This window comes from Notamacropus eugenii, chromosome 6 (assembly GCF_028372415.1).
Source record: "Notamacropus eugenii isolate mMacEug1 chromosome 6, mMacEug1.pri_v2, whole genome shotgun sequence".
Taxonomy (NCBI): domain Eukaryota; kingdom Metazoa; phylum Chordata; class Mammalia; order Diprotodontia; family Macropodidae; genus Notamacropus; species Notamacropus eugenii.
Window position 1 is genome coordinate 305,452,067 of NC_092877.1, and position 18,728 is coordinate 305,470,794.

An 18,728-nucleotide genomic window follows, 5' to 3' on the forward strand; every position below is an offset into this window, starting at 1 on the left:
ATAAGACTGGGTGGCTTTGGACTAATCTTTTTTGCTACCCTGTAGCATCATTGACAATCTTTTTCTCACAAAATAACCCAATGGCTCAAGGCATCATATTTGAACCCAGTTGATTTACAGCTAGAGTTTTGCCCTGATACACCATCCATTCACTTAACAAACTCTTTACCCTCTGGCATCTATACTTGCTACTCTGAACTTGGTTTTGCCAAGGACTCAGTCTTTAAAATCCTTGACTTTACAAAGTTCTTTACAGCAACTTTCAGCACTATTAACCACCTCCTCTTCTTGGATATTAATTTATCTCAATTTTCGTAATAGTTCTGCCTCTTGGTTCTCCTCCTACCTATCTGATTACTCTTCTTTTTCAATGGTTCTTCATCTTCTTCCTACCCTTTAAGCATAGATGTTGCCCAAGATTCAATCTTAAGCTTTCTCTTTTTTTCTCTTTGAGGAAGGGATTGCAGATGAAGGAGTGTGAAGGGTTAAACTCCTCAAAGAGATGACACTGGGTTCAAGGACATGAACAGAGGAGTTAGCTGTGGCAGAGAGATGGGCCCCTTTTCTTCTGATATGGGTGCAAAGGAGGAGAGGAGATAGGTAATGAAGTTTTGAGGTGTGGAGTAGGAAAATTGAAAAATAGCACAAGGCAATTGATGGATGGACAGGGTTTAGAGTTCCAAGTAACCTTTACTCATGAGTGAGTGTTCTTCTGTACCTCAACCCCCCTCAGCATCCTTTATTTGTTTCATTCCCCCTGCCATCAGTTGAATTTTTATTATCTTTACTCAAAGTGGCTCTTGTTTATATTTTGCATTGTACGTAGCATAGTCTCTTGCCCTCCATAAATATGTTAAAATGAATAACCTGATCCATGTAGATCTTTGCCTCCCCAGAACTCCTGCATCTCATTTTATCCATACCTCACAAATTAGTAATTCACTGACTACTATTTGTTCTTTAAAATGTTGTGTGTATATATTTCATCTTATATTCATATATATGTATGTGCTTTTCTAATTTCCCCTATAAGGTTGCAAACTCCATCAGTGCAGGGACTGTGTCTTAAATCTTTGATATCTGCCACAGTAACTAGCATGATACTTCAACCAATGCTCACACAATGGGTGATCAACAACATGGTTTCACTGAGTTATAATTCTTTTCCTTTGCAGATTGCATAATTAACAAATTAGTTTTCATTTGTTTTTGAGACATTAGTTAGTGACTCATAGGTTATACATATTCTTTGTGTGCACCCAGAAAACCAGGAGTCATACAGTCTGGAAAACACCAGATTTTCTTCTTTTCCTACATCAAAATTCCTGAGTGATTCTAGAACCACGTTGAGACGTTCAGTGAGAAGGAAAAAAAATTGTGTTAGCTATCAAGAGCCACGACTCAATTGGTAAATATTACTTTTGTCATTATTTTCTCCTCTTACTGCTGTTCCTCTGTTTTACAATGCCTGAACTTTTATTAGACATCCTTATTTTGGAAGTGTCTGGCATTATCATCTGCCTTTGAATGTACCAACTTTTTCTTCTGACAGTCCCTTTTTGTATCTGTCCAGATTTTCCAAATTCTGTTGAGGTGTTGCCTTCTCAAAAATAATTGCATCTTATTCCTGCTTTTTTATTGCATGGTTATTCCTTCTGGGATTGGCTTTTGCCCTCCACATTGTTGCCTAGAGTCAGATCTTGCACTGCAGATTGGGACTCTGTACATAAACCAAGTCTTCATGTGATGACCTGTTGTCTTCGATGCAGTTAGATAGCACAGTGGATAGAGTACCGGCCCTGGGGTGAGGGGGACATGAGTTCAATATGGCCTCAGACACTTATTAGCTGTGCGACTCTAGGCAAGTCACTTAACCTTCATTGCCTCAAAAAAAAAAGCATAGGAAGTAAATGCAACTTTCTCAGCAAGGCAGTATATTACAGATGAGAGTGAATGTGTGGACCACTTTTCAATGTTTCTGAATAATTTCCCAAGAGTGCTCCATGGGAAGCAGCATGACATGTGGAGAGATAACTGGCCTCTAAATTGGGACCATCTGGTGTCATCATGCCTTGACCACAGACTAGCTGTGTTTGTGCTGGAGCCAACTCAACCTGGCTCTTGAGAGTCTACTGGTAAATTTTCATGGGGAGCATTTTCATCTGGGAAATGGGTCAACACTACAAATCAGAGTTTGGTGACTATTTAGATTTAAGAAAGTGATGGAGAAAATGTTAATTCAGATTAATTTCTTTTGGACAGGAAAGCTGGTTGTGAAAACATTTAACAGCATACCCCTGTGTGTGATTCTAATCATGTCTTTTAACCTCTTAATTCTCTAAGCAATTCTCTTAAGACTTTAAATTGAGGACCAGCTGTGATCTGCATTGAGAGAGGGACTTTTCTCACTGGATGCTACCTATACGTCATTGAAATCATAGATCCTTACCAAGATAATTCACAGTATCTTAGAATTGATTAATATCTGAAGGAGCCTTAGAAATCGTCTAATCCAGTCTTATAATTTCTCAGACAAGGGAACTAAGACCCAAAAAGGTGGAGTAATTGCCCACGGCCACAGAGCTAGTAAGTAGCAGATATAGAATTTGAACTCAGATCTAGTATTCTCTCTACCACACCTATGCTACCAAAAAGGTTGCCACATCTGGACCACATATGCAAAATTTCTGAACCTCAGCAAATATTTTTTAGGATTAGGTTGAAATCTGAGGTAGGGCTCTATAAGTAAATGAATGATTAGATAAAGGTTTTTAAATAAAGTAGAAAAATAGGAACAGGGAATGTGCTGTAACAATTCAGAAATGAACCCCCTGTCTACAAAATCCTACTTGATTAGGACTTTCTAAAAGGCATTTATAACTTTCTGCATTAAAATAACTTTGTTGGACAAAGGAGAAGAAAAATGATGCTCTTTTTCCTGTTCTACAGCAAATTGAGGCGTGGAGATCCGTTCATGGATGCACTGTTTGGTCATTCTTCAATAAACAGAAAGAAAAAAATAAAAGGCACCAAATAAAGGAAGAACTATGAGTCTCACCAGATTTAGAGTTTAACAGGTTTTAGTTTATTTAAAAAGTTATGCTGACACATAACAGATTTTAAGCCAGTGGTATTTTAAGAGTTTGCTGGAATGCTGTGGCTTATTTCTTCATTTTGCTCTTTTAAAAAATATATTAAAATTAAAGTTTAAAATAAAGACAAATCTCTTAATTCTCAATTTTATACGAATGAATTTTTTTTGTTTGAAGGTTCTTTTAGATATGGATGAATAAGGACATCACACATGTAAAGACATAAAAGGATTCAGAGAATAGTTTCTAAAAATAGTTACATTAGGGAATACTTATATTTTATTGCCATCAATGAACTTAACTAAACTTGCTCACTAAATTTTACAAATCACCCAGAACATTTTTTAAAAGTTTACATAAAATTTCTAAACAATCCCTAAGTTATGGAAACCACATTCATTCTAAAGGTGGAACAAACTCCGACACCAAGAGGATCCCAATAGAATGCAAGTCCTTTGAAGATAGAGACTCTCATTTATTTATATTTCTATCCCTAGCACCTAGGATGGTGCATAGGACACTGTAGGTGCTTAATAAATGTTTGATGATTGATTAGGATCTTGCACAGCCATCTTTTTACTTGTACCTGCTACCAGTAGGAATAAATCATTCTCCAATGAACTGAAACATACTTTTGAAGATGGTACTCAGAAAGTCTGGTTTTTCATTCCCTGTGTCTCCCGCCAGGTCAACAGTTTGATATCTTTATTAGGGAATATTTGAACAGCAATATTTTTTTCTCTAAGATTGAAAGAAAATTAAAAAGGATATAATTGATGAATTTATGGGTTGCGGAACAAATGAATGAGTGAATGGCAAAGCATTTATTAAGCTCTTACTATGTGCAAACTGCTGTATTAAACTCTAGGACTACAAATACAAAAGCAAAGACAGTTTCTCCCTTCAGGACTTTACATTTTAAGAGGGGGAAGACAATGTATATAGGGGAGAGGTGGACAGGGAAGGAAGGACCATCTGTTTCTGAAGGGTGCTGAGATGGCTCACAGGGGCCACTGGGAAGTACATTGACATACCCCAACCAGGTACAATGCTACAGTTAATTTGATCATAGGGGCAGGGGACTACAGTGTGGTGCTACAGAGGATACAGCTAGAGAATAGAAGGATAAAGTGAAGCATGACTGGGGCTTCTGATAGGAGAGATAGATAAAAAACATTTATTAGTACTTACTACATGCGAGGCACTCTCCTAATTGCTGAAGATACAAATAAATGCAAGTTGCCTCCAAGAAGCTTATATTCTAATAAAGACAACACATAAAAGCTAGAAAGGGAGGTAGAGGAATGGAATTATGCATATAGTGGCATAGTTTGTGACCGGTGCCTGGGAAATCAGGTGAAAAGTCTGGTTTTGAGCAAAGTGAAAGTTCACCTACCAGAGCCTAGGGTGGTTCCAGAGAGTAGTCCGGGAGAGGCAGTCACCAATCTGGACAGCAATATAAATAGATAACTGATTTAAAGGCAGCTGTCCTTCAGCAGACACTGGAATAAACTTCTATATCAAGTTTTTTTTTAAATATTGCTTTATCTGTTTCTAGCCAAGGACGGGCAGCTGGTTTGGTGAAGTGGAAAGAATACTAGATTAACAGGAGATTCAGGATCTGATCTTAGGTCTGCTACTTACTGGTCATATCTTCAGGGAAATCATATTTTGTCTGCTTCTTTATGTCTTCTGTCCTTATAAAATTAGGGATAATGGCTGCCCTATCTACCGCCGAATGTTCTTGTGGGAATCAAGGGAGAATGCAAATATGAAAGTCACTTCGAAGAGGATAAAACATCATTCCATTATAGGTGTGGGAAAGATATGCCATCACAAAGTTTGGGCAACTAGGTGGCATAGTGAAGAGGGTGCCTGGTCTGGAGTCAGAAAGACTCATCTTCTTGAGTTCCAATCCAGCTTCAGACACTTACTAGCTATATAACCATGGCTAAGTCACTTAGCACTCTTTGCTTCAGTTTCCTCATCAGTAAAATGAGCTGGAGAAGGAAATGCAAACCACTCCAGTATCTCTGCCAAGAAAACCCCAAATGGGGTCACAAAGAGTCAGACATGACTGAATAACAACAAAGTATAGTTTTATAAAAGGGGTAAGTTTGAGTGCAACAAAAATATGGGAAAATACGTTAAAATCATCTTGGAACTGACAAGACAGTTTGAGACTGATGAAAACCTTAATTGTCAAAATTTTAGGGAATGTATTATTTAACTGGAACTGTTGAGGAAATGATTTTTCCAGATAACTAAAGTTTATCCAGTGCTTAGGAATGCCTGACACATAATAGGTGCTAGATAAATGTTGATTAATCCCTTTTAAAAACGTTTTTTAAGTTCATTTTTTTTAATGGCAATTGTCCTTAAGTACAAATTATATATCTTCCTGTTTAATTGAAAAAAACAACAACATGGCTTTTTAAAGAAGCAGCTGGATGAGATTTGAGATAAGGAACTTGAACCCTAGGGAAGAGAGGTTCAGTCCACAGTTTAACAGGTAATAAGATGCAGAGCCAGATTCAAAGTCAGGTCCTCTGATTATTTAGACATCTCTCTACTGTGCTCTACTGTTTTTTAACACGTTACCTTTTTAGGTGACTCAGGGTCATCTCTACGAATATGTTATAATGTGCAGTATATAACACACTGATGACCTTAGAGATTATAGAATATGTAGGTCTGCTTGCTTCAGTAAATGATTCTGCTGCTACCTGTCAGCATCAAAACTTCTCCCATCATATTACCTTCTAAATCAGCTAAATCTTTTTTTTATTAATTTATTTATTTTCAATGTTCTACAATCACGACCATATAACTTGGATTTTTTCCCTACCTCTCCCTCCTTCCCCCCTCCTCCTGAGATGGCATACAGTTTTATATAGGTTCTACAAAAACATTCCTATTAAATGCATTTTCACCATAGTCATGTTGCATAGAAGAATTAAAATGAATGGGAGAAATCATGTAACAAACCAAAATGTAATACTAAAGAAAATGATCTGCTACATTCTGCAATTGAACTCCATAGTTCTTTCTCTGGATGAGGAAGGCATTTTGCCTTAAAAGACCACTGGGAATTTTTTAGGTACTTGCATTGCAATGAAGTTCTAAGTCTACCAGAAAAATTCCTCACACACTGTGGTTATTGCTGTGCACAAAGTTCTCCTGATTCTGCTCCTTTCACTCAGCTTCAGAACATACAAGTCTTTCCAGGTCTCTCTGAAGTCTTCCTGTTCATCATTTCTTATGGCACAACAGCATTCCATTACATTCATATACCATAATTTATTCAATCATTCCCCAATTGATGGGCATCCCCTTGATTTCCAGTTATTTATATCTATATACACACATACATATTTTATATATATATATTTCCAGCTATAAATATTTTTGCACATGTGGGACCCTTTCCCATTTTTATGATCTCTTGGGGAGATCTTGGGGAACAATACCTAGAAGCGATATTGCTGGGTCAAAGGGTATGTACTTTTTTGTAGCCCTTCGGGCATAGTTCCAAATTGCTCTCCAGAATGGTTGGATCAGCTCACAGCTCCACCAACAATGAATTAGTGTTCCAGTTCTCCCACATCTTCTCCAACATTTATCATCTTCCTGTTCTGTTGTTAGCCAATCTGATAGGTGTGATGTAGTATCTCAGAGTTGTTTTGATTTGCATCTCTCTATTCAATAGTGACTTAGAACATTTTTTCATATGACTATAGATATCTTTAATTTCTTCCTCTGCAAACAGCCTGTTCATTTCCTTTGACTATCAAGTGGGGAATGACTTGTATTCTTGTATATTTGACTCAGTTATCTATATATTTTAGAAATGAGGCCTTTATCACAGACACTTTGCGAAAATTCTTTACCAGTTTTCTGCTTCCCTCCTAATCTTGGTTGCATTGGGTTTGGATGTGCAAAAACTTTTCAGTTTAATGTAATCAAAATTATCCATTTTGCACTTCATAACGCTTTCTATCTTTTTAGTCAAAAATTCTTCCCTTCTCCATAAATCTGATACATTATTTCTTGCTCCACTAATTTGTTTATAGTATCAATCTTTATACCTAGATCATGTACCCATTTGGGCTTTATTCTTGTGTATGGTGTCAGGTATTGGTCTATTCCTAGTTTCTGCCACACTATTATCTAGTTTTCCCAGCAATTTTTGTCAAACAGTGAGTTCTTATCCCAGAAGCTGGGGTCCTTGGGTTTATCAAACAGTAGATTGCTATATTCATTGACTACTGTGTCTTGAATATCTAGCCTATTCCATTTGTCTACCCTTCTGTTTCTTAGCCAGTACCAAGTTTTGATAATTGCTGCTTTGTAATACAATTTAAGATCTGGTAGAGCTAGACCACCTTCCTTAGCATTACTTTTCATTAGTTTCCTTGGTATTCTGGACCTTTTGTTCTTCCAGATGAATTCTGATATTTTTTCCAGCTCTAGAAAATACTTATCTGATAAGTTTGATTGGTATGGCACTAAATAAGTAAATTAATTTAGGTAGAATTGTCATTTTTATTATATTGGCTCAGTCTACCCACGAGCAACTGTTTTTCCACTTACTTAGATCTGACTTTATTTGTGTGAAAAGTATCTTGTAGTCGTGTTCATATAGTCCCTGGATTTGTTTTGGCAGGTAGACTCCCAAATATTTTATAGTGTCTACCCTAGCTTTAAATGGAAATTCTCTATCTCTTGCTGTTGGGCTTTGTTACTAATATACAGAAATGCACATTTGTGTAGGTTTATTTTGTAACCTGCAACTTTGCCAAAGTTGTTTATTATTTCAAGTAGTTTTTTAAAATCAGCTAAATATGCTATCCCAAATCAAGTAAGCTCAATTTCATATAGGGTTCTAAATCCTCCTTAAATCTCATTGTTTTTACTACAAGTTAAATGCATGGGCTTTGTGACAGCTGTTTCCTTAGTAGCTTTTCCTTAGTTTCAAAGCTATGTTCTAGATGGCTTGAGTTGCTAGATGCTTGATTTCTAAGCAAATAAAATTATCACTATAAAAAGATTTGCCTTAAGACTTCTAAAATAAAATAAAGAGATGCACATTTACATTCACTGTTCATAGTAATCATTTATTTGAGGTTAGGTAGGTCTTCTTAGTTTATGAGATTTGTCACTGATGACATAACAATAACATAAACAGAATATGCTTGAGCTTCCAAGTTCATACAAATTTTATACATACTTTTCTGAAAAAAGGCAAGAAATTAAACAGAGGCAGATTTAGTCTTGATGTAGGGGCCAAACATCTTGATGATGAGAGCCATGACAAAACAGAAGAGGTTGCTTTGGAAGGTTCAGAATTCCCCTTTATAGAAAGCCTTCAAAGAGTATCAGGAATATTATATGTTAAGAAGGAAGTAAAAATGAATCCTGCTTAGGCAGTGGTTGGATCAGATTGCCTTTAAGAGTCCTCCCTACTCAGGCTCTGCAAAATCAGGTGGTAGGGTTAAATGATGACTGAGATTCCTCCTAGCTCCAATGACCCCAAACCACCAAAGACAGTGATCATGGCATGACTTCTTCTGGTGACAAAAGGAGTCTCTTTTGGAAGAGACCCTTACTTGTGAACTTCCTGATAGTTTTCTGTTTTATTAGAGTCCCAAACATAGGATTTTTATAGTTTAAGTGTCCCTATAAGTATAGATAACTTAGGCTGTGCGTTTGGAGATATAGACACACTTATCTCTGAACCTAATTTAATACGAAATTTAGTCATTTCAGTCTTATCCCACTCTCTTGGCTGTGAAATGAAACCAGCCTATGGAGGACCTAGGACTCATGCTTCCTTCCTCTTAATTCATTATAGAACTGGCTGAGGGGCAAATGATTAGGGAGAACAAGTTTCCTGAGGTTCTTCTCAGCAATGATAACTTCTATGATGTCAAACAGAGTTTTCAGCAATTGTATTCCTGGGACTCTTTAATACTGAGAACAACGACAAGTTCCTAGGACTTAAATTTTAATTCAAAATTACATTACAGTTCAGACAAAGACCAAGGTGAAATTAGTGTTTAACCATAATTCTAAAGCATCATAGTTATACAAAAGAAATAAACAGGTCTGTAGGGGTTCAAAAATGCAGCCTGTTTTATTGCACCTTGGAGAAACATGCCATTTTTGGTAGCATAATACTTATGACACCACAAAAGGAAAGGAGGGCAACCGTAAGTCACCATTGTTCTAAAAAAAAATCCTAACTCATGTGGGCCCTGTAAAAAAAAATTACACCTCTAAACATTCAACAAAAGCTCTTTAACTGCTAAAGAAGCTTTAATATGCTTTCCTAAAAGCTATGCTTTTGTTCCTAGTTTATAAAGAACTTCACTTTGTCAAGTCTACTTTTCACATGATGCAATATCTGCTAATACCAGAACTATCCAGGCCACAAAGCAGGCCAGGAAGGGGGGAATGCTCGGGCTTTACTTATAATTGATTTTACAACACAGTACCATGGCTGCCGTTTCTCCTTTCATATCAAATACTCTTGATTTTGGTCATCTACGTCTGGGGACAAGGAAAAGTGAAAGTGAGGATGATATTGACAAGATCAGTAGGAAAGTAATTCCTTGTGCTCTATAAAAAAAGGTCTCCTGCCACATTAAATGTGTCAGGCAAACTGGAAGCTAACTACAGGAGCTGTATAAAAAAGGCTGTAAACTCATAGAAAAGATAACTTGTCGTCTAGAGAAATTATGAAACTGATTTTCATTTAAAACTTGAGTGTCATACACAAAAACCGTAACCCAAAGAAACTTACTACCCCAATGGGGCAGCCTCTGTTGAGCAGAGATGACATATTAAAGTTTGGCCTGAGACAGTTTGGCCTTCAAGTTTTCTCCAAGTTTGTCCATAAATGCAAATGTATTCAGGTAGTCGGATGGCTGCACACTAAGGAAGGAAGAAAAAAACAAACCCAAAACATTCAGTGAGACTTAGTTACAGAGTGGTAACATCCTACAACTGAAGGAGTAGGGAAAACATCCCTAGGAACAAAGTCACTGAAAAATATCTCCAATGTATCCTTCACATATCTTGTCTGCACATCCTTGCATTCATGGTGCTTTCCCAATGGAGGTGAGTTCCGTGAGGGCAGCGACTGTCTTTTGCCTTTCTTTGTATCCCCAGCACTTAGCAGACCAATGCCTACTTACTACACTATTCATAGTTCAAGAGTCAGGTCCCTAGCAACACCACTTGAGATTGATTTATTCCCACCTTAACGTTGGACTTCTTTGCCCTTTAGGTCAAAGCACTCTATCGTCTAGCTACAGTGGAGGTAAGCAAGATGATGGTTATAACCTTGGAGGCTGAGGGACTTTTAGTCCACCCACTACTACCCTTTCACCATGTGCCAGGAAGTTCTCCCATGTCCTTGAAATCACTGCAGGGCTTACATTTCTCTCACAAGTATTCGCTCCAACAGTGCAGTGGACCTGTGCCTACCCTCAAAGGCCAAGGAGGTATTTTCTACAAAAGGCTGTTTTGAACCTCAATGCAGGAAGGATAAGCTGATTTAGAAAATTCAATATTGTCACTGTAATGTAAGTTTTTTTTTTAAATTAAGGAGACTCGGTGGTTGGCTAGTCCCATATTACTGATGGCATTTAAACAATTTCAGGCTTGCTCTGTTACAGAATAGGGTTCTGGTTATATTCCTGTTAACTTCCTGAGGAGGAGTCTTGGGGATGAGGGATGGTGGCATTTTGTATCAGGAGATGATGTGGGACATCAGCAAGCAAGTCCTTAGTAGAGTGCTATGTGGTACTATATGCACACTCAACTACAATTTCATAGGCAGACCCACTTAATGAGAAGGCTGTATGCAATGAGTTATCCTGTCCTTACATAGCTAAGAAAATCGAGCAGTTTCCTCACTTGCTAAATGAGAGGCTTACTAAGATTTTGCTACGGTCTGTTTCACTATGATGCTAAATGTAATTAAATAGAATTTGGCCACCCGATTTTTTCAAATAAATAAAATGTATAAAAATATTACCATCAGGAGTTTCTTCTTCCAGTTCTTTTTCTTGACTTTATGGATTTCAAAATCACTCCTCCACTACCATTTCATCTTGGGTCTTCCCTGAGGGCCTGTGGCCTCCTCACCCTGGAACTTCCTACCACCTCTGCAGTTTTCTTACTATGGAATATCCCTTCGCAAGGCCTGCTTCCCCATGGATGAGTTCATCCTGGACCTTTCATTTTATGGAGGGACTCAGGATAAACTGCCTTTACTCCTCTCCCACACCTGCTCATGGCTTTCTGGACTTAAACCATGTTCCCCCAATCAAGCACCTTCTACCTCCCCATTCTTTGTATCTGGCCCCCGCATTTTTCAGCTGTTTTTTTGCGTACTGTCTTCTGCCACTAGAATGGGGCTATCTTTCTGCTCATATTTGTACTCTCAGCACTTAGTCTGATGCACACAATAGGCACTTAATGTTTGCTTCCTTGCTAACTTCCATAGTGCACTTTTTTAGTGCTACACCTTATATTCCAGGGCATCTGTGAGTTCAATGAAGTGGATGTACCCTCCCATACCAATTGCATCCCATTTCATGTCTATCTATCCCATGTAACTCTTGTCTATGAATTCCCCTAATTCCACACAAGGAGTCCATATAACGTGCTGGGGTTCTTTCATCCCTACCTACCACCTTATAGTTTAGTTTAGTTTAGAGAACGCTTTCATATTCATTATCTCACTGGATCTATACAACACCATTTGAAGTAAGGAGGGCTGGCATTACTCCACCACCCAATTTACAGATTAAGAAACTAAGGCTCTGATTAAATGACTTAATACAGTCACAAAAGTGTGGGTGAGAGTGAGGATTTAGAACCATTCTGCCTTTCTATCATATAACAACAAAACTCCAATAACCATTAATGCTCTCAATCAAACTTTGTTTCTTCCAACAGAGAAAAGAAAAAGAGCTCGTACTTACTTGGGTAAACCTTTAATACAAGCAGCTAAGTCCTTGGTCATGAAGCCAGACTCGATGGTCTCAACACAAACTTCTTCCAAAATTTTTGCAAATTTATCGAGTTCTGCATTGTTATCCAGTTTAGCTCGGTGAGTTAACCCTCTGGTCCAGGCAAAAATGGAGGCTGGGAAAGAAAAGAGTAAAGCAAGGCTTGGTAATAGAAGGGCTTAGATGGAAATCTAAAATACTGCCTAAAAAGGATCAGATGCCAACCTTTGAAAAGGCTCATAAAAGATAAGCCCACAAAAAATTAACCTTAAAATTTCAAAAAAATTATTATATATGAAATTTCTTTTTAAGAGAAGTTTAAGAGTCAACTAGAACATGGTATCAATAACAGTGCATTTTCCTCATTGGGGAATTTGATACTGAACATTTGGTGTATAGAATGAGCTGGCAGAAGTTAGCCTCTTTCCCTTACGCTGTTTATATTTGTCCCTTCCTTCAGGCTACAATCTCTTTTCAGACAGCTGACCTTGAAAGTGGAATGGAAGAATATATCCATGTGGCATTTAGATGCTTGACTTCATGCTCTCTTACACTGAATAGGAGAAGCAAGATCATTAATAATTCTTTGTGTACATATATGTGTATACATTAATGCACTCATCCATTCATTCATTTATATGCCGTACCATGGAAACTGTGCTATAGAGAAATACGTGCCAAGAAAACAGCTAAAAGAGCTCTTATGATCTGGGACAAAGTCCAAAGATTAGTATAAAGTAACACTTAAGCCAGGGACATGCTGACAACTTGGTACAAAGAATCGAGCAACAATAAGAAACCATTTTAAGATTAGAGTTCTCACTGGTCAAAAATAGAGCAAATGGCATCTTACCAATTGGGTTGGTGGACGTCTCTTGACCTTTCTGGTGCATGCGGTAGTGACGTGTTACTGTACCATGGGCTGCCTCTGATTCCACGGTCTTGCCATCTGGGCAGATCAGCACACTAGTCATCATTCCCAGAGACCCATAGCCTGGAAGTGAAAAAGCACAGGGTGTCAAGTTCATCTGAAAATAGTATCACTGAGTCCCTGGTGGAAGAAAGGCAGGGAGAGCTAGGGTAAGGATATAAAAAGACCAAAGCAAGTCATTTCCCTTGTTGTGTCAATGACTGTCCTGCTAATGATATTCATAGTTATACCGTGGCTTATAGGAACATAAGTGGGGTGAGCCATTTAGGTGCAGCAAAAGTCAGAAAGCTCAAGAAATTGTACTCCTTTTGTAAACTGATCCAGCCTTTCTAGAGAGACCACTACAAGGTCTGTATCCCAAAGAGATTTAAAAAAGGGGGGTGAGGGACAGAGAAGAACCTATTTATACAAAGAACATTTTTAGCACCTCTTTTTGTGTTTGCTAAGAATTGGAAATTAAGGGGATGTCCACCAATGGGGAAAGGCTAAATAAGCTAAATAAGCTGTGACATATGATTATAATGATTTCAGAAAAACTTGGAAAGACTTAAATGAACTGCTATAGAATGAAGTAAGGAGAATCAGCAGAACATTGTAAACACTAACAGCTATACTGTAAGATGAACAACTGGGAATGACTTAGCTATTCTCAGTAATACAATGATCCCAGAAATCCCAAAGGACTCATGATGAAAACTGCTATCCACCTTCAAAGAACTGATGGTGTCTGAATAGACTTGAAGCACACTATTTCACTCTTTCTTTTCCTTCCTTCCTTTTGAGTTTTCTTTCACAAAATGGAAATGGTTTTACCTGATTATATATATATATATAACTTGAATCAGATTGCTTATCATAGGAAGGAGGAGAGAGAAAGGGATAGAATTTGGAGCTTAAAACTTAAAAAAAAAAATGTTAAAATTGTTTTTACATGTAATTGGGGGGAAAATAAAATATTATTAAAACAAAGAAAATATATGAGGACTTCAAACTTAATGAGTCAACACTGTTATATGGTAACTAAAACATTCAGTGTCAGACCTCATTAAAATAACACTGCTCAAAAAATATTGCACTCCTTTACTGGTATAGAAAAACAACTGAACTTAGAACCCAGTTAACAGAATAACTAATTAAAACAGAAAACTATAAGATGGAGAACACTGCTATTAACACCTGTCTTTCAGCCAACTAACTCCCCTGATACTCAAAAAGATTTTGTTGTATAGCAGACAGACAACTAGAAGTCATGAAAACTTGGTTCCAGCCTTGACTTTTACACATCCTGGCTCCTTTACTAAGTCCCTTAACTTTAGTCCTTTAGGCAATTCCAAGAGAATGGGACAACCCATATTCATAAAGGGAATTTCCTCAGTCAGGAGTTCCCTTATTCCAGTGAAAGCAAAGGTCTTAATTCACTTCATCTCTTTGGGCCTCAGTTTCGTCATCTGCAAAATAAGGGCACCGATAATTTTTGGGTAGAGGCAAAGCAATGGTACAACTGGGTCAAAAGTTACACAGGGTTTAGTAACATTTTAGGTATAATTCCAAACTGCTTTCCAGAATATTTACATTCATTCACAGGTCCATGTGTCTATTTTTCCACAGCCCCTCCAGCATATGTCTTTTTCCTTTTTTGTTACATTTGCCACCCTGATGAGTATGAGATAGAATCTAAAAAATTACTTTTAATTTGCATTTCTCTAAATATTAGTGATTAGGAGCATTTCTTCATATGGCTATAGATAGTCCAAGTTTCTTCGCTTGAAAACTGTTCATATCTTTAGACCATTTATCAATTGGGGAATGACTCTTTTTCTTATAAAGTTCAATTAGTTTCTTATATAATTTGGAAAAAAAAAAGCTTTATCAGAGAAACCTGCTGTAAAGATCCCCACCCCCCCCAGCTGATTGTTTTTAAACTTTGTACTCTATTATATTCAATAAAACATAATCAAAGAATAAGCTTATTGGACCAGAGGGTCTTTAAGGTCCTTTTCAGCTCTAAATTCATGATCCTATGACCAGCATCTTTTGATTTCAAGTAGTGGTCACTGTTGGCACAAATTTTATTGTTCATCTTAGATGAGGTGAGTGATAACTTTACCCACCAGTAGTCAACCTTGCTCCTCTGCACTATAGGACACCACTTCTTCCAATCTAAAGCTGTCACATCATTTGGGGTTGGATTCTAAATGAAATCCTTATTATTGTAGGGACAGCTTCTTAATGGCACCATAGACATCTACCTTCTACATGCTTCATACCCACTGTTTACTTAGACACTTCCCAATTTGCGAAAATTATGCAATTATTGCCTTGGGTAAATGGGCTTAATTAATAATTAGACTTCACTACTGAGGATCCCACTTGGCTATGAGTGTTCAGTGGGGCTGGTGGATGGGAGCTGTATGGAAAGTCAAATGACTGGCTGGTGACAGGTCCAAAGAGAAAGGCTACAACTCAGTTTGCTCATCAGCTTGAGGCTACTATTTTACATAATCAACTGTAAGGATGCTTTTTGTTTTCATATCATAGTTATTTCCAGACAGATTGTCCTGACACTGAAACTACCTCTTGTAACAACAGGACAGCAAACAATACACTGACCCTATCTGACAGCATATGAGACATTTGGCACCCACTGTTCTTCCACCTTTCTAATTTTTTGTTTGCACATCTGTTTTTTGGGTCCTCCGTGGTCATTGCAATTACTCAGCATTTGTCTTCACTTACTGGCTTGTTAATGTACAATACAGTAGCCAGCGCACATATTTTTTATCCTCCTCTGCTCATTTTTATCAATTCATTTAACTCTTCCCACATTTCTATCAATTCTTTACATTTCTCATTTCTTATGGCACAATAATATTCCATTACATTCATAAGCCACAATATGTTTATTTATGCCAAACTATTAGACATTCATTTTTCCTTTTCTTTTTTTTGCCACCTCAGAATGTGCTGCTATGCACATTTTGGTACATAAGGAGCCTGTTCTTGATCTCCTGAGGGTATATGCTCAGCAGGGATATCTCCTGGACAAAGGGTACAAACGGTTTAGTGACTTTTCTAAAATAATTCCATCGTTTTCCAGGATGGTCAGTCCAATTCATGGCTCCACTGACAGTTTTTCAGTATCTGTAACTTGGTAAAGGTAACAAACAATGGAAATAGTTGGTTTAATTTCCATTTCTCTTATTGATGGTGATTTGTTGATAATTTACAATTCTTTGGAAAGCTATTCCCACCCTCTGTTAGAGAATGGATTAAAAGCTCATAGATTTAGAGCTAGAAGGTACCTTAGAGAGCAAATAGTCCAAAGCCCTCTCATTTTAAGAAACAGGCCAGTAGAGGTTGAGTGTTAAGGTAATTAAGGTAATAAAGCTGTCAGAGATTAGACCTGGCCCAAGTCTCTGATTCCAAATCTAGTTATCTTTCTACTTTTTATTCTGACTCGGTGGCTCTCAGTCTTATGTATTTATGTCAATTTCCAATTTACACTGTGGATATCAGACTTTTATCAGAGATATTTGAATCAAAGATGTTTTTCTTATTTGGCAGTCTCCCTATTTTAGATTTTAGCTGCATTTTATCCAAGTGAAAGCTTTTAAAATTTTATGCATTAGATTAATGCAAATCTACTCTTTTATGATCATCACTCTCCTTTGTTTAAGAATTCTGCCCCATATATAATTGTAAAAGTTATCATTTTCCATTCTCCTCTATTTAAAAAAAAAATGATGTGATTAAAAAAAATTAGTCATGTACTAGGAGCTTATCATGGTGCATGATGTAAGATATTTGTCTAAACTTATTTTCTGTCAAACTGCTTTCTAGTTTTCTCTGTGATATTTGTCAGTAAGGAGTTTCCCCCCAGTTGTTTATGTTCTAAAGTTTATGTACCCTGGGCTCCTGGGTTTTATTATTTCTGAGTCTTGCTTACCTAGTCTATTCCAAAGCTAACAGTGGTAGGCTGAAGCTACTTCTATCTGTAAGCCTTTCTAAGAAGAAGCTTGCTTCCTTCAGTTTTTTCTTCTTTATCAGTACATTGCTGGGGAGGGGTTGGCACAATTATTTAAAAGTTTTCTGAACATAAGTAATTAGGGAACTACTAGTTAGCTAAATCTTATATAGCATTTATTTCCTCAATAATAATTTTCTTGCTACAGTTAGGACCTTGAACTATTAAATGATTAAATCTACTATTTCATTTACTGTTCAAATCATTACTAATCACCATTAAATTACTTTCTGAAATCACTATCCAACACTGTTTTGAAGGGAATAGATTTCTTTATATAGGTTTATTACAGAATAATTGATTATTAAAATACTTTCATGTAATCTCATTTCTCCTGTTACAAAGGATGCCCATGCACTTTCTAATTCTGCTAGTATTCAGAATGGACTGGTTAAGTGGTGTAACATAACTAAGAGTTACTGCAGCTGGAGCAAATTTAATCTTGGGTTAACATAACCCAATCCTGCCCTTTTTGACCTCCTTCCACTGAGGAGATAAGAAATAAACACAGATAAATGCAGGGTGACTGACTTACAGCAGAGGTGACAAACACATAACCTATGATCATATGTGCCCCACAATACTCCTGAGTGTAGCCTGAACGAGATTAAACTGTAACTGGGAAATATTTAACAAAATAAATAAAAATATAACAAAATAGATAATGTTACATCACTAGGGCAGTGGCACTTCCACATGAGAATTCTGGGGACAAAACTCCACTCACCTGTGCTATTAATCACTCTAATGAGGACTCAGGGATCAGCGTATGGGAAAAGAGGTACATGGAATACATTTTGGTGTCCTATGTCTTTTTAAAGGACCTTTAGTGAATTTTGCTTTCTAGTTAAGTCACTGATATATGTTTTACTTTTATAAAAGGAAAGAAAAATAGTATTATCTCCTGGTTAAAAGCAAAGCACGCTGAAAGCACTGGATGTGTGTGTGTGTGTGTGTGTGTGTGTGTGTGTGTGTGTGTGTGTGTGAGAGCACGCGAGAGAGAGACAGAGGGAGGGACAGAGGGGGAGGGAGGGACGGAAGGAGCGAGAGCGAGAGAGAGAGCAAGAGAGAGAGCGAGAGAGAGAGAGAGAGAGATTCTTTCTAGGTGCTTGGGGGCATCTGAAACTGAAACAAACACCTTAGTACCATTAAAAAATAGGCAGAATCAAGTTTTTATTGATTTGGTCCCAATTATTGGCATTAAATTTGTGGTATCTTAACTGCTGAAGTGCTTAATTTCTGGTCTTTCTGTAATTAGGAATATTCTTTCTCATTTAAATCCTACATCTTTAAGCTAAACTTGAAATGTATTTTTTTTGGTCCTAATGAACCTATTGAGATTATCCACGAGGTGGCAGGGGATCCATCAGGCAGCAGTGGGGATGGCGGAGTTTGGCTGAAATGCCTTCAGACATATACCTGGATCACCATCTGGTTGTGGTATTAACTTAGCCGCAAGCTAGCCAACCAAAACAATATCACCACTAGTTAAAACCAATCGCTGGCCTGTAATGATGCTGTTTGAAGCCTTAGCTTTGGTGGAAGGTGGAAGGAGGATGAAGGAATGGCCTCCTTCTTTCTTGATCTCTGACTATTTTGTGGACCCATTATACAAGAGTCATTTATTCTATGCCCTCTGAGATCTGCCCACACTATTC

At 37.4% G+C, this 18,728-nt stretch overlaps 2 protein-coding genes across 7 annotated transcripts in view; one reads left to right on the forward strand and one right to left on the reverse strand.

Moving 5' to 3' along the window:
* LOC140509672 (uncharacterized) overlaps positions 1-3,238 on the forward strand; it is a 34,659-nt gene extending 31,421 nt beyond the window's left edge. For all 3 annotated transcript variants that reach the window (XM_072617419.1, XM_072617421.1, XM_072617420.1), the window contains exons 8-9: positions 1,264-1,408; positions 2,950-3,238. In XM_072617419.1, coding sequence (XP_072473520.1) covers positions 1,264-1,408; positions 2,950-3,037 — 233 coding nt within the window. In that variant the 3' untranslated portion in view covers positions 3,038-3,238. The remainder of the gene's footprint in view (positions 1-1,263; positions 1,409-2,949) is intronic.
* Positions 3,239-8,188: 4,950 nt separating this feature from the next.
* The window catches only part of IDH1 (isocitrate dehydrogenase (NADP(+)) 1), a 28,180-nt gene continuing 17,640 nt past the window's right edge, over positions 8,189-18,728 (reverse strand). For all 4 annotated transcript variants that reach the window (XM_072617422.1, XM_072617423.1, XM_072617424.1 and 1 more), the window contains 3 exons: positions 12,969-13,109; positions 12,089-12,251; positions 8,189-10,028 (listed from right to left, as the gene is read on the reverse strand). In XM_072617422.1, coding sequence (XP_072473523.1) covers positions 9,938-10,028; positions 12,089-12,251; positions 12,969-13,109 — 395 coding nt within the window. In that variant the 3' untranslated portion in view covers positions 8,189-9,937. The remainder of the gene's footprint in view (positions 10,029-12,088; positions 12,252-12,968; positions 13,110-18,728) is intronic.